A 12,369-nucleotide genomic window follows, 5' to 3' on the forward strand; every position below is an offset into this window, starting at 1 on the left:
TATAAAGATTTTGATAACTAAGCGCCTCCGACTTCGTCTTTTTAAAATATACCATTTTTATCGATTTTGACTTTGACTCCAACAACATACAAAGTTGTTGAAAATTGAAAACCCTTGAAATTATCGGGAATCATGATATTTTCCTGGATTTAAGATGCCCAAATAAAGCTAATCCCCCCTTTATTCGTAACAATTTTATTTTGGGGAAAAATACTTGTAATTAAATCCAAATTCCTAAATTTATTCGATTCCTTAAAAATATCATGAATAAACATAAAAATTACTACAAATCGAAACACATTGAATTAAGTACTACGCTACAATCCCACTGTTTCAACATAAACCCAAACTCCTCGTTTTCCACTCCCTTTTAGTTTCCTGATTTCCTCAGAATAAAAAAAAAAAAAAAAACAGAAGAAGGGCCGATGCCAACCCATTGCAATTGCGATTATGTAATTTCCTTTGTGTGCAGTGCACTTCAGCTTCAGATCCCCTCTCCAGAGAAATCCTGCTGATGCATAAAAGATGTCAAAGCTCAAAAACCCTTCAGCAGAATTAATCAGGAAATAATTATGAATCACCACGAGTTCAACATCGAACGGGACGGACACGGTGTGACCGGAAGCCGACAGGTGGCCCGGCCCCGGAAACACTACCGAGGAGGAGGTCAAAAGTGGGATGAGGCTCATTCGTTCCGTTTCAGGTCGGACCTGTGTGTGTGTGCGAGTTTGTCCTCCAGCAGCTGGAGGAAGGACGTGAGCGAGTGTCCTGCCACCGTTGCCGTCGTCGTCCCCTGAACTAATGGCGTAACAGCTGAGGTATGACGTAATAGATTCCAGCTTGGAAGGAGGCTGGAACGACCCGCGGAATCGGTTACACAATCGTGAGGCTGGAAAATGAGAGTGCGGGTGGTGAGTTCCGTGAGCTGGAAAAGCGTGACTTTTCCAAGAGAGAGAGGGAGAGTGGGAGAGTGAGATGCCAGAAGTCGTGATGGCCAGCGGAGTTGTCCCTCGGAGAAGATTCCACTTGCATAGAGAAGTCGGTTCTATGTGGTCATAGTGAACGCGTTGGTCCTTTCTTCGTCGTGTGCTCTTTTCAGTGTGGTGTGGTTCTCTGGCAGTGCTTTTCTGGTGGAAAATTTAGTGATCCAGCACCGTAAGCCGTAAGAATCCGTTCCGGGGACGATCCCGACCCCACTGGGAGGAATCTACCAGCAAGTCTCCAAACTCGCATCGCACGGAAAAGGATTTCCCTGGAAAAGAAATGCGTGTGGACCTGTGTGTGAGTGCGCACTCGGAGGACACCATTTTCTACCCCATGCTCTAATGACCTCCAATGGTTTCAGGAAAACTCGGAAAATTGCTAGTCCTCCACCCCAAAATCACCAAAAAATCGATCCACTTCAAAGTGTGTACTCGATGATCCTCAACGGCGACAAAGTCCTCCTCGAAAAAAAAACCCCAATCGAAGATTCCCCAAACCTCCCCCCTTTCAATCTTCCTGCAATCCGGAACGAGGACATTTCCACCCTCCCGTTTTCCGGTTGTCCCCAATTTCTCCAACAGAGGACGGTTCCCGTCCGTTGTATCTGCAGCGTCGATCGAAGTGGGGGCGCATGCGGTCTGCGGTCCCTTTTTGCGCAACACACACCAAACGCCTTGGAAAAGTCAGTGCTGGAAAATGTGCTCCCGCGCGGATTCTAATGTGTGAGAGTGAGAGAAGAAGAAAGTGCTTGTTTGGTGAGAGCGAGAGCTGAAAATATCCAGTGAGAGAGTGAGTGATTTGAGTGAGTGTGGATTTTCCAGTGGTGCGCTCGCACAGTGGGATCAAACAGAAGTTGACAACGGTCAAAAGAGACAATATTTATTAGTGGTTGGATGAGAACTGTGCGAAACAGAGAGAGGGAGCGTGAGTGTGTTTGATGAGATCGGAAAGAAGAGAAGAAAAAGGTTGGATGCAGTTTTATGCAATTTATCCTGTTAAAATTGATCGGATGAATTGAATCGAGAGATTGTCACTGGAAGGTACGGCAATGTAATCAACTTATGATACAAGGATACAATATTCTTCGAACTCATTGTGAACACTTGAGAAAATAGTTTTAAAAAAAACTAACGTAATGTTTCATAGCACCAAAACATGCGTAAATTGCTTAAAATCGAATGAATACTAGGAAGACGAAAGGTTTATTTTTCTTGAATCAACTGTAATTTCATTGAACCCTGACTTCAGAAGAACACCTGAGAAATTGGGCTCATTTGAATAATGTTTAGCGGATCCGCTGCGAATCTATCAGTTTGTAAATGAAACCCATCCAAAAAACTTGTCGCATCCTACTACAGGGTTGAAATATATGAGTTTACTGAGCCTAAATTACTAATAAAATCGAGCACCTAGTCATTTTCTATAAGATATTTTTTATGCGGAAACTTACTATGAAAGCCTTTTTTTATTTACGTTTATAGTGCAAATGCACCATACTCATTAATATATTTCTTCGTGGTTCTTAAATTCATGAACAAAATTCACGATTACCGGAATTGATTTTTTTTTGTTCGATGGTCCGTACATATAATGGTACGTTTCGCCAAAAATCATTTCACCAATTGGACGTTTCGTCGAATTGCATAAAAATTATTTTTTTTTGTATAATTGATGGTATTTCTTCGCTGCGATGCTATCTTGGCACTCGCTCGGGCAATCTTGTGGAAAGAGTGGCAAGATAATAACATAATTTGTAATATGAAAAGAAAAGTACACAGAACAAAATTTGTCTTGTTTTGGCAGGTTGAAAATTTGGTTTGTTGATAACACTCTTGTTTTAGGAACGATGGGAGAATCATCATCCAAAGAAGTTCTTTTGGCGTTCATCAAGAGAAAAAATCAGATCGGAACATGGCTCTCCTCTCTCGCGTATGAAAGATCGGTAAAAGGAATCTCAAAAAATCATCATCTTGATTATTCGGAAGAATATCTGTTTCACTACCTACACTTGCATGTGTAACGTCACAAGTCAAAAAATGACCTGTCACTTTTTGTAAATGGGCAATACGTGTAAACTAAAAGAAATAAACAATTTTAAGTTGGGCTAACAAGGAAATTCACAAAAATCTTCAATAGATTGATTTTCTTCGAGAAGTTCGGGAGCGATTTTCTTTTGAGTGTTTCGCCTCCTCTCTCTTTCGCGGGTGAAGAAAGTTCGCATGCGAAAATGTTTTTTTTGCGATTATTCCATCCCTATTTATGAGTAATGTTACCTACACAATGTGTAAACATGTAAATCTGATGAAAATTCATGAGAAAATTATGAAAATTCACCAGTTTCTGATATAATATTAAACTTTTTCTTACACAAAACTTGTCACCATTGCCTGGTGAATAATTCCATCATTTTTTATTCTGTGTACTTCTCGTATTTGAAAGAATGCAAAAACTCACAGAAATAATTCAAATAGTTTGCTTTAAAAACAGCGAATGAAAATGTTATCACAAATTAATATAAATAAAATAATGAAAAATAATGAAAAGAACTGATCAAGTTTGATAGAATGCAAAAACTTACAGAAATAATACAACTGAACATGCTATAAGAATACAATGAATGCTAAATCCAATAGAAATTAATCAAAACTATATGCTTTATTTAAAGAACTGCTCTGCCCATGTTCGCATAAATGTCCCATATGCAAAAACAGCAAGCTGAGAAAAACGCAAGGGAAGTTTGTCCCACACATAAGGCTACGTGTTAAGTTTTCACGAAAAAACAGGATTTTCTCCTGATTTCTAGAACAAAGTACTGGATGTTATAGGCTCTTTTGAAAGAGCACACGATTTTGAACCAAACTGCATCAATAACTCAAAAGTGATGAAAATGCATATGGGACATTTATGCGGTAATGGGCAGTAGCTCATATTTAAAATAATGCAAAAAATCACATAAATAATTCAAATAATTTGCAAAACGAAGAATGCAAAAACTATCACAAGTTGATCAAAATTATATGCGTAAAATGAGAAGAATGCAAAAACTCACAGAAATAATTCAAATAATATGCTTAAAAAAAGAGTCAAAAAAACTAACAAACATTATATGATAAAAATAATGAACTGCTACTTTTTGAAAGATTAAATAACTGCTTGCGTTTGAAAGAATGCAAAAACTCACAGAAAAAGTTTTTTTTATCCTGGTAATTGAAAAAAAAAGTTTATGTATGTAATGATGCAAATCAAATGATGCATAAACTTTAAAAAATGACATGCTTATAAACAAAAAATCATCTATTTTTTTCAAAAGAACGCAAAATCTCCCTTTTGGAGGTTTAAAAGCTATTATTTTTGAATAACCTTAAATACAATGTGTGTCCTTTTCATTTTTCTGCGATCTTTTTTGTCAATTCGGCGGTAGTTCAATAAGGCAAAACGACATTTGGCGAAATGACATGCGGCGAAACGACATTCGGTGAACATTCCCAAAAACACAAAAACAAATTGTTATTCTTTATAAAGGATAAGTTGTTGAAAGACCCTACTAACGAGTCAAAAGATTGAAGATCTGGCATCTCTGTCGCAAATTATAACCAATTATTAGTGCTAGATATATATATACAGTTCTTTTCAATGCAAAACATTGATAAATTAAAAAGGATTTTTTATTTGTTGAAATTGATTTTTGCATCTGCAGTCCGCATTTTGCTTTGTTCTTGTATTTTGACGTTTGACTGCTTTCTAATTGGGCTACAGCCCAGTTATCGAGTTAATTAACACCCAGATACCGAACAAGTACTGTACTTTTGTTAAATCCTGGTTTTATTGAATTTTAATAATGACATCTTCAATTCTTTATTTCTGATTCGCTGCCCTCATCTTTGAATAGGTAATTGATAAATCTCTTTGAGGAGTCCTGAAATGTACGGAACCTACCAGTTTTCGCGCGGTGTGCATGTTTCAGCTTTCATTAAAAAATCAACGAAATTTTAGGTTTAAAAATGTCGTTTCAATAGGTTAAATAAGGTTGTGAATCTTATCAAGTAATTTGCACTTGATTGTAGCATAAAAAGTGGCTAGCATGCTTGCAGCTCGTCATAAAGCGTCTCTAAAATCAATATTTGCACAAACATACCCACGTACACAATACTCACACAATGTCCTACCCCGCCTTGGGCATCTACTAATGAATCACTCCGCGCTCAGGTACAGACATTCGGACGACTTAATCACTCGCTGGCCCTGTCAGGCCATTTCACCAATCCCCCTTTTTCCGTCCCAAAATCGTCCAATTCAGACGAAGTACCGTCCTTCTCCATGCCTTCCACCATTTTCCTCTCACCACATTGGAAAAACTCTCTCGCACTCTTTCCGCTCATGAGATTTCTCGCGTGAGAGCTTCCTTTCGAGCACGCGTTCAGGATCTCTGGAAGAGAGGGAGTTCTCCCTCTTCTTCGTGAGAGAGCGTGAGAGTGCGAGCGCGTGTGTTATAACTGGCAGACCGTTGAAGGCAACGCGGTTAGTCAGCGCCGATCGCCCACCGGAGTATACGCCGTGAAGTGCTGGAGAGCGGACATCGCGCACGAGTCGAGTTCGCCCCCCAAGTCCGGAGTTGTTGGAGCACTATTTTTTTGGAAGGGTGATTGGGAGGAGTTGCAAGGAGGTACGGCGTTGAGGATTTTCTTCGATTTTTTTTACTGCTTTTTGGTGGAAATTGTGAAGAGTGTAAGGTTTTGAGTGAAAAACTGGAGAAAATCTAAGGATTATTAGGCTGTGAAAGACGATTGAAGTTGAAGCAAGGCAGACTTTTTGAGGACTCTGGAAAAGTGAGCAGGAAAATTTGCTGGAAAATGTGTGAGTGAGTGAGTGTGTGTGAGTGTGAAAACAAATTTCCTGGAGAGAGCACGAACGGTTCGAATGTGTGAGTGTGAGGACTTTTCATTACTGGCAGATTGTTACATAAAATTTCGTGGAAATTCTGCGTGAAAATTGCGTGCAGTTGCGAGTTTGGACGACGTGCAAGAACTCTTCACTGGTCAGAGTGTACCAACCTGGTTTCTTTCTACTTTCAGTCTCGGATGCTGGCTTCGGAAGTGTGAACATAGCTTAACCAAAGAAGAAAAACGGAAGGTCTCAAAATTTCGCGAGTTCGGTAATACACAGTCAAAAACAAGCAACAAAAAAAAACACATCAAGGGGAAAATTCGGAAAATTTTCTTCTCGCCTAGCTCTTAGTGGTTCATTTTCGGAAAACGCGCCACCGCCAGTGTGTGTGAAAGGGCACAGCCATGGCCGACAAAAAAGTAGCGGAACAATATTACACCCCGCCCGAAAAACTGGGCAAATGGGAAGGATTCAGCAAGTTCATCTGGAATGGCGAAACGAGCCAATGCATGGGCCGAACCGGCTCCAGTTGGGGTAAGTACCGAAAATGACCACGTCCAGATGACTCACGACAAACCCTCGAAGAAAATCGTCCCACAAAAAATCGTCCTTTCCACCAGGGAAATATCGACGATTTTCCGGAGAGTGGCAGCCATCTTGTTTTTTCCCACCACCCTCCCTTAGTTGGGGGTGCGCGCCAACTTCTCTCCCACTCTGAACTCGCTTTTCCAGAGAGTAATTCGCGCTCTCTCCCGCTCTTGCTTTGAAGGGGGCGATTCAGGTTAAGGAAAACCACTTTGACTAGCTTTCCTCCTCATCGTCGTCGTCGTCGTCGTCGATGCCATCCTTCAGCATATCCTTGAAAGTTTTCTCTCAATTTTTTAGTTCGCTCTCTTTCTCTGAGAAGCACCACTACCTTTCATACGCGAGGAGAAAACTGATTACATAAATTTTTCGATGAAGTAACATTCGATCTTTTTTCCTAACTTTGGCCTAATGAAATTTGCCTGAATTGCTTGAATTTATCAAATTCCAGTTGCGAGTTTCCACTTCCTTCCAAGAATCTTTCTAAAGGGACGCAAATTTCTAACCATTTTTGTTCATTTAAAAATCGATACTTAAAGGTGGAACCCGCAATCGTAAATTTCCCACCTCACCTTCCTATTCCCCCCCCCTTCTTTCAAATTGAATGACTTTGAATATTAGACATTCAAATTTTAGGACCTACAATCAAACAATTAATTTCCCGCAAACAAAAATGAATACAAATATCAACCCTTCCGATCAAGAGTAGACCAATCGCTATCGCAACAACAACAACCAGCAGAGAAAAAGCAATTTTCCAGTTACATAACCCTTTTTCTGCGGCATTTTTCGCGACGTTCGGACGTGATGGAGAGTGGGGAGTACAGAAAAAAAAATATCGAGAGAAGCAAGGATGGGGATATGTTCTGGCGGGGGAAAAGATGGAGGCGGGTTAGGGAATCGGGGAGACAGAACGTAATACACCTTAAAAACTAGATTGACAACGTTGTCGAACTGTTACTATGCTGCGAAAGTGGGATGGGATTACGTATGAGTAGACGATAGTTGAAGTTTGAACTCCATTTTTTGAGGTTGTACTGTGGTCACATGAAGCTCATGTTAAGCATAACGACTGTTCAATAAAAAAACATATCTAATACCTGGTCTTTATCATATAGCTTATTTCTAGTTATTAGATTTTGGAAATAGTACTGTAGCAGTTAGTTTATTTATGTAAAACTGCAACAACTTGAAAATTTTATCCTAGAAACACAGTATTCTCAATTATTTCAGACACATGTATAAGGTATTGAAGGTTTATTTCAATTAAAAATTTGAATATTAGTAAAAGCTTACAAAACTTTTTTGACACAAAAGCAAAAAAAGCTACCAACGGCAAACTGTTATAGATTTATTGCGAAGTATGATCAAAAAATGATGTAATTTTGGAAGGCTTAAAATTTGAAGGTGTAATGTTACATCTATTATGATGTAATATTACCTTAAATTAGACTGAACATGTGACAAAACATTGGAAAAAATGTGAATTTTCACATTTTTAGAGGTAAAATTATTTATTTTTTCTGACATAAAAGATGTACTCATTCCCAGATGAATTGTAACCTTGACATTTTGTGATATTTCTATGTGTAAGGTAAAGGAATAATTTAAAAGTACATACTTAATGCTTGTCAACTTTGTTAGCGATTTTTAAACTGTACCGCATATGGGACGGACTTTTCCGAGCGGACTTTATAAACTCACTTCAACTGATTTTTATCACATTTCCCGTGGATGTTTTCAACAAAATTCTTGAAAATTCATGGATCTTCGTGGAAAAGTTTGTTTTCAACAAATGAAACTTAAACTCAACGTTTTCCTTATTATTTTTCACAATAAACTTGCTTCAAAAATTGTCCTGTATTTTTAAGTAGATAAGGGAAGGTAGCGCCATATTGATGACTTGAGTTTTTGGAACCCTCTAAAGAAAACGTCGTAACTTAAACAAGCTTTGTCTGTTGCTGGTAATAATCATAAAAATAGAAAGCAATCTGTCGAGTTCAGAAATTGATTTCAGTTGAACAGGAGTTTTATAAAAACTGTCGTCCGAAAAACAAACACACCACTACTCGAGTTTTTGGAGACACCTTTAATGAAAATTCTGTAACTTGCGAAGTTCTGTTTTTGGCGAACGCTAAATAGGTCAATAGCAAGCAATCTGTTGAGTTCAGAAATCGGTTTGAGTTGAACAGAAGTTTTTCAAGACAAGAACTGGCGTCCCGATTTACCTTTATGTATTTATTTATGGCGTTTTGTTATGCTCCACAAAGTAATTCTTGTATCTGAGCAGTTCTCTCAGATTTCGGTCATTCGTTTTTTTTGTTTTTTTTAATCCGGCTGAAACTTTTTTGGTGCCTTCGGTATGCCCCAAGAAGCCATTTTGCATCATTAGTTTGTCCATATAATTTTCCATACAAATTCGGCAGCTGTCCATACAAAAATGAGGTATGAAAATTCAAAAAAATGTATCTTTTGAAGGATTTTTTCGATCGATTTGGTGTCTTCGACAAAGTTGTAGGTATAGATACGGACTACACTGGAAAAAAATGTTACACGGTAAAAAAAAATTGGTGATTTTTTATTTAACTTTTTGTCACTAAAACTTGATTTGCAAAAAAACACTATTTTTATTTTTTTTCATTTTTTGATATGTTTTAAAGGACATCAAATGTGCACTTTTCAGAAATTTCCAGGTTGTGCAAAAAATCTTTGACCGAGTTATGATTTTTCTAATCAATACTTATTTTTTTCAAAAAATCAAAATATTCGTCGCAAAAATTTTTCAACTTCATTTTTCGATGTAAAATCGAATTTGCAATCAAAAAGTACTTTAGTGAAATTTTGATAAAGTGCACCGTTTTCAAGTTATAGCCATTTTTAGGTGACTTTTTTGAAAATAGTCACAGTTTTTCATTTTTTAAAATAGTGCACATGTTTGCCCACTTTTGAAAAAAATATTTTTGAAAAGCTGAGAAAATTCTCTATATTTTGCTTTTTTGAACTTTGTTGATACGACCCTTAGTTGCTGAGATATTGCCATTGAAAGGTTTAAAAACAGGAAAATTGATGTTTTCTAAGTCTCACCCAAACAACCCATTATTTTCTAATGTCGATATCTCAGCAACTAATGGTCCGATTTTCAATGTTAAAATATGAAACATTCGTGAAATTTTCCGATCTTTTCGAAAAAAATGGTTTAAATTTTTTTAAACCAATACTAACATTTCAAAAGGGCGTAATATTGAATGTTTGGCCCTTTTGAAATGTTAGCCTTGATTTAAATTTTTTGAAAATATTTTATTTGAAAAGATCGGAAAATTTCACGAATGTTTCATATTTTAACATTGTAAATCGGACCATTAGTTGCTGAGATAGATATCGACATTAGAAAATAATGGGTTGTTTGGGTGACACTTAGAAAACATCAATTTTCCTGTTTTTAAAACTTTCAATGGCAATATCTCAGCAACTAAGGGTCGTATCAACAAAGTTCAAAAAAGCAAAATATAGAAAATTTTCTCAGCTTTTCAAAAATATTTTTTTTCAAAAGTGGGCAAACATGTGCACTAATTTAAAAAAATGAAAAACTACGATTTTTTTCAAAAAAGTCACCTAAAAATGGCTATAACTTGAAAACGGTGCACTTTATCAAAATTTCACTACAGTACTTTTTGATTGCAAATTTGATTTTACATCGAAAAATTAAGTTGAAAATTTTTTGCGACCAATATTTCGATTTTTTGAAAAAATCAGTATTGATTAAAAAAATCATAACTCGGTCAAAGATTTTTTGCACAACCTGGAAATTTCTGAAAAGTTGGCATTTGATGTCCTTTAAAACATATCAAAAAATGAAAAAAATTAAAAATAGTGTTTTTTTGCAAATCAAGTTTTAGTGACAAAAAGTTAAATAAAAAATCACCAAATTTTTTTTACCGTGTAACATTTTTTTCCAGTGTAGTCCGTATCCATACCTACAACTTTGCCGAAGACACCAAATCGATCAAAAAATTCCTTCGAAAGATACAGATTTTTGAATTTTCATTCATCATTTTTGTATGGACAGCTGCCAAATTTGTATGGAAAATTATATGGACAAACTAATGATGTAAAATTGCTTCTTTGGGCAAACCGAAGCCATCAAAAAAGTTTCAGCCGGATTAAAATATACAAAAATTAAAATTGAAGAAAAAAGACCAATTTCGGTGAGAATTGCTCATCTGCACAATCTCGTGAATGCTATCATTGGTTAGGTTTTGCAAAACTTTCCCGAACCAGATTTGGAAGGTGCCATTTTCCCATAGGAAATTGTTCAAAATTAAATTCAAATTACAAGCAGAGGTTGATCCACATAACCTAAACATAATGTGTTCAAATTTTCAGAAGAGCTTCTGGGATCATAGTTCAATTCTTATTTAACCATGATCCGTATAAACTTCGTCTACGTAGATCGATGTAAATTTAAAGCCTCACCTTCATAAGTCGATTACTAATCACTGGTGCATTCTTTTAAATGTGCTTTCTGAGTTAATTACTTGGGATATCAGTAAATATGTAAACTTTTGTAAAATACGAATAACTTTTCTATTTTCAAGTACCAAATTTCAAATTAATCTAAATATTTCCTTAACATTTTTTGTTTTGCCATGGGGTCATATCGGCAAAGTGTTCGATTTTTTGCTCAGCAAGAGTGTGTAGCCTAAAGTATGGGTCATTCCATGTCAACTGAGTACAATTTTTTACTCGACCATCACCGATTTGGAACGAACTAGGAGGGAGCGTTCATCTATCGATAGTTAACAGAAATCCCAAGTTTGGTGCGGATTGGACCATTCCTCTTTTGTCGAAATCACCCTCTTGTTTGACGACTTTCCAGAAAACTTTTTTTTTCTTTTTCTCAAAAATTGTTAATAAAATTCAATAAAAATAAAATATTAAGCCTCAAAATGCCTCCCAATATTGTTTCTTTGCAGCTTTTGTTTTCAAACTTGATTTTAACCCATTTCTTTTTTATTTTTTAATTGATCACCATCACCGGACAACTTTACATAAGAATCATTAAATATCTAAAACTAAATGAAATCATTGCCGAAAAACAGCTTTCCAAAAAAAAGCTTAGAATTTGTTTGATTTTTACTGCCCACCATTGCAAATCGGCTAATATCCACTTTTGGCGAAAATCGAGATAGGATGTTCCAACGCATCTTCTGAAATTTGAATATCACTAAAATAGTGTTTAGTTTTGGCTGCCGATGCGAAAAACCAAACGGCTAATATCCCACTCCCATTTGTACTTGCCGTGGGGAAGATTTAGTGACTAAGAGAAAAACGAGTTTTTCTCGGAATACTTGATTTGGCATAATAGCCGAATTTTCAATTATGGGCAGTTTACAATTATATATCATTGAGAGCTCACAAATTGTTCAAAATTTTTAGGATTTCTAATGTTCTTATTGATTTCTGGTGAAAAAAATGTATATTTTGCTTGGGTCTGATAAGTTTTAATAATTGGTGTAAGTGAGTAGTATTTTCTTTGAACAAATATTAAAAAATATCAAAAGATACAGTTACAGAATTATGTTTTAAGTTAAGCCATTCATGCAACTTATTTTTGACATTTAAAACGTGAAATTATAACACAATTCTCCTTAATAATACGCTCTAGTTCAAGAAAAATATTATTAAAATTAGTGATGAATGTTGCGAATGTTACTTTTTTAAACTAACTATTGGATATTTTGTCCTTTTGTTCAACTCAAATTTGTTCAACAACTCATGCAAAAGTTTAATTGTAGGCTATTAGGATGCTTAAAAAAATCCCTCCAACCAGCACGTGTCGCACGACCTCCCATTTGTCATGATCTCAGTTCAAAGTTCTCCCCTCGAAAAAAAAAGTACCGATCCTCACCTTTGCTG

The 12,369-nt window shown here is 36.3% G+C and overlaps 1 protein-coding gene across 2 annotated transcripts in view; it reads left to right on the forward strand.

The window, feature by feature from the left end:
* Positions 1-1,008: 1,008 nt before the first annotated feature.
* Positions 1,009-12,369, forward strand: part of LOC120428183 (sodium/potassium-transporting ATPase subunit beta-2) — a 58,283-nt gene continuing 46,922 nt past the window's right edge. The window contains exons 1-2 of one of the 2 annotated variants that reach the window (XM_039593172.2): positions 1,009-1,162; positions 6,057-6,402. In XM_039593172.2, coding sequence (XP_039449106.1) covers positions 6,273-6,402 — 130 coding nt within the window. In that variant the 5' untranslated portion in view covers positions 1,009-1,162; positions 6,057-6,272. Of the gene's footprint in view, positions 1,163-5,490; positions 5,648-6,056; positions 6,403-12,369 lie in introns of those variants that run through there. The other variant, XM_039593166.2, reaches the window with a different exon arrangement.

The sequence above is a fragment of the Culex pipiens genome, chromosome 2 (genome assembly GCF_016801865.2).
Source record: "Culex pipiens pallens isolate TS chromosome 2, TS_CPP_V2, whole genome shotgun sequence".
NCBI lineage: Eukaryota > Metazoa > Arthropoda > Insecta > Diptera > Culicidae > Culex > Culex pipiens.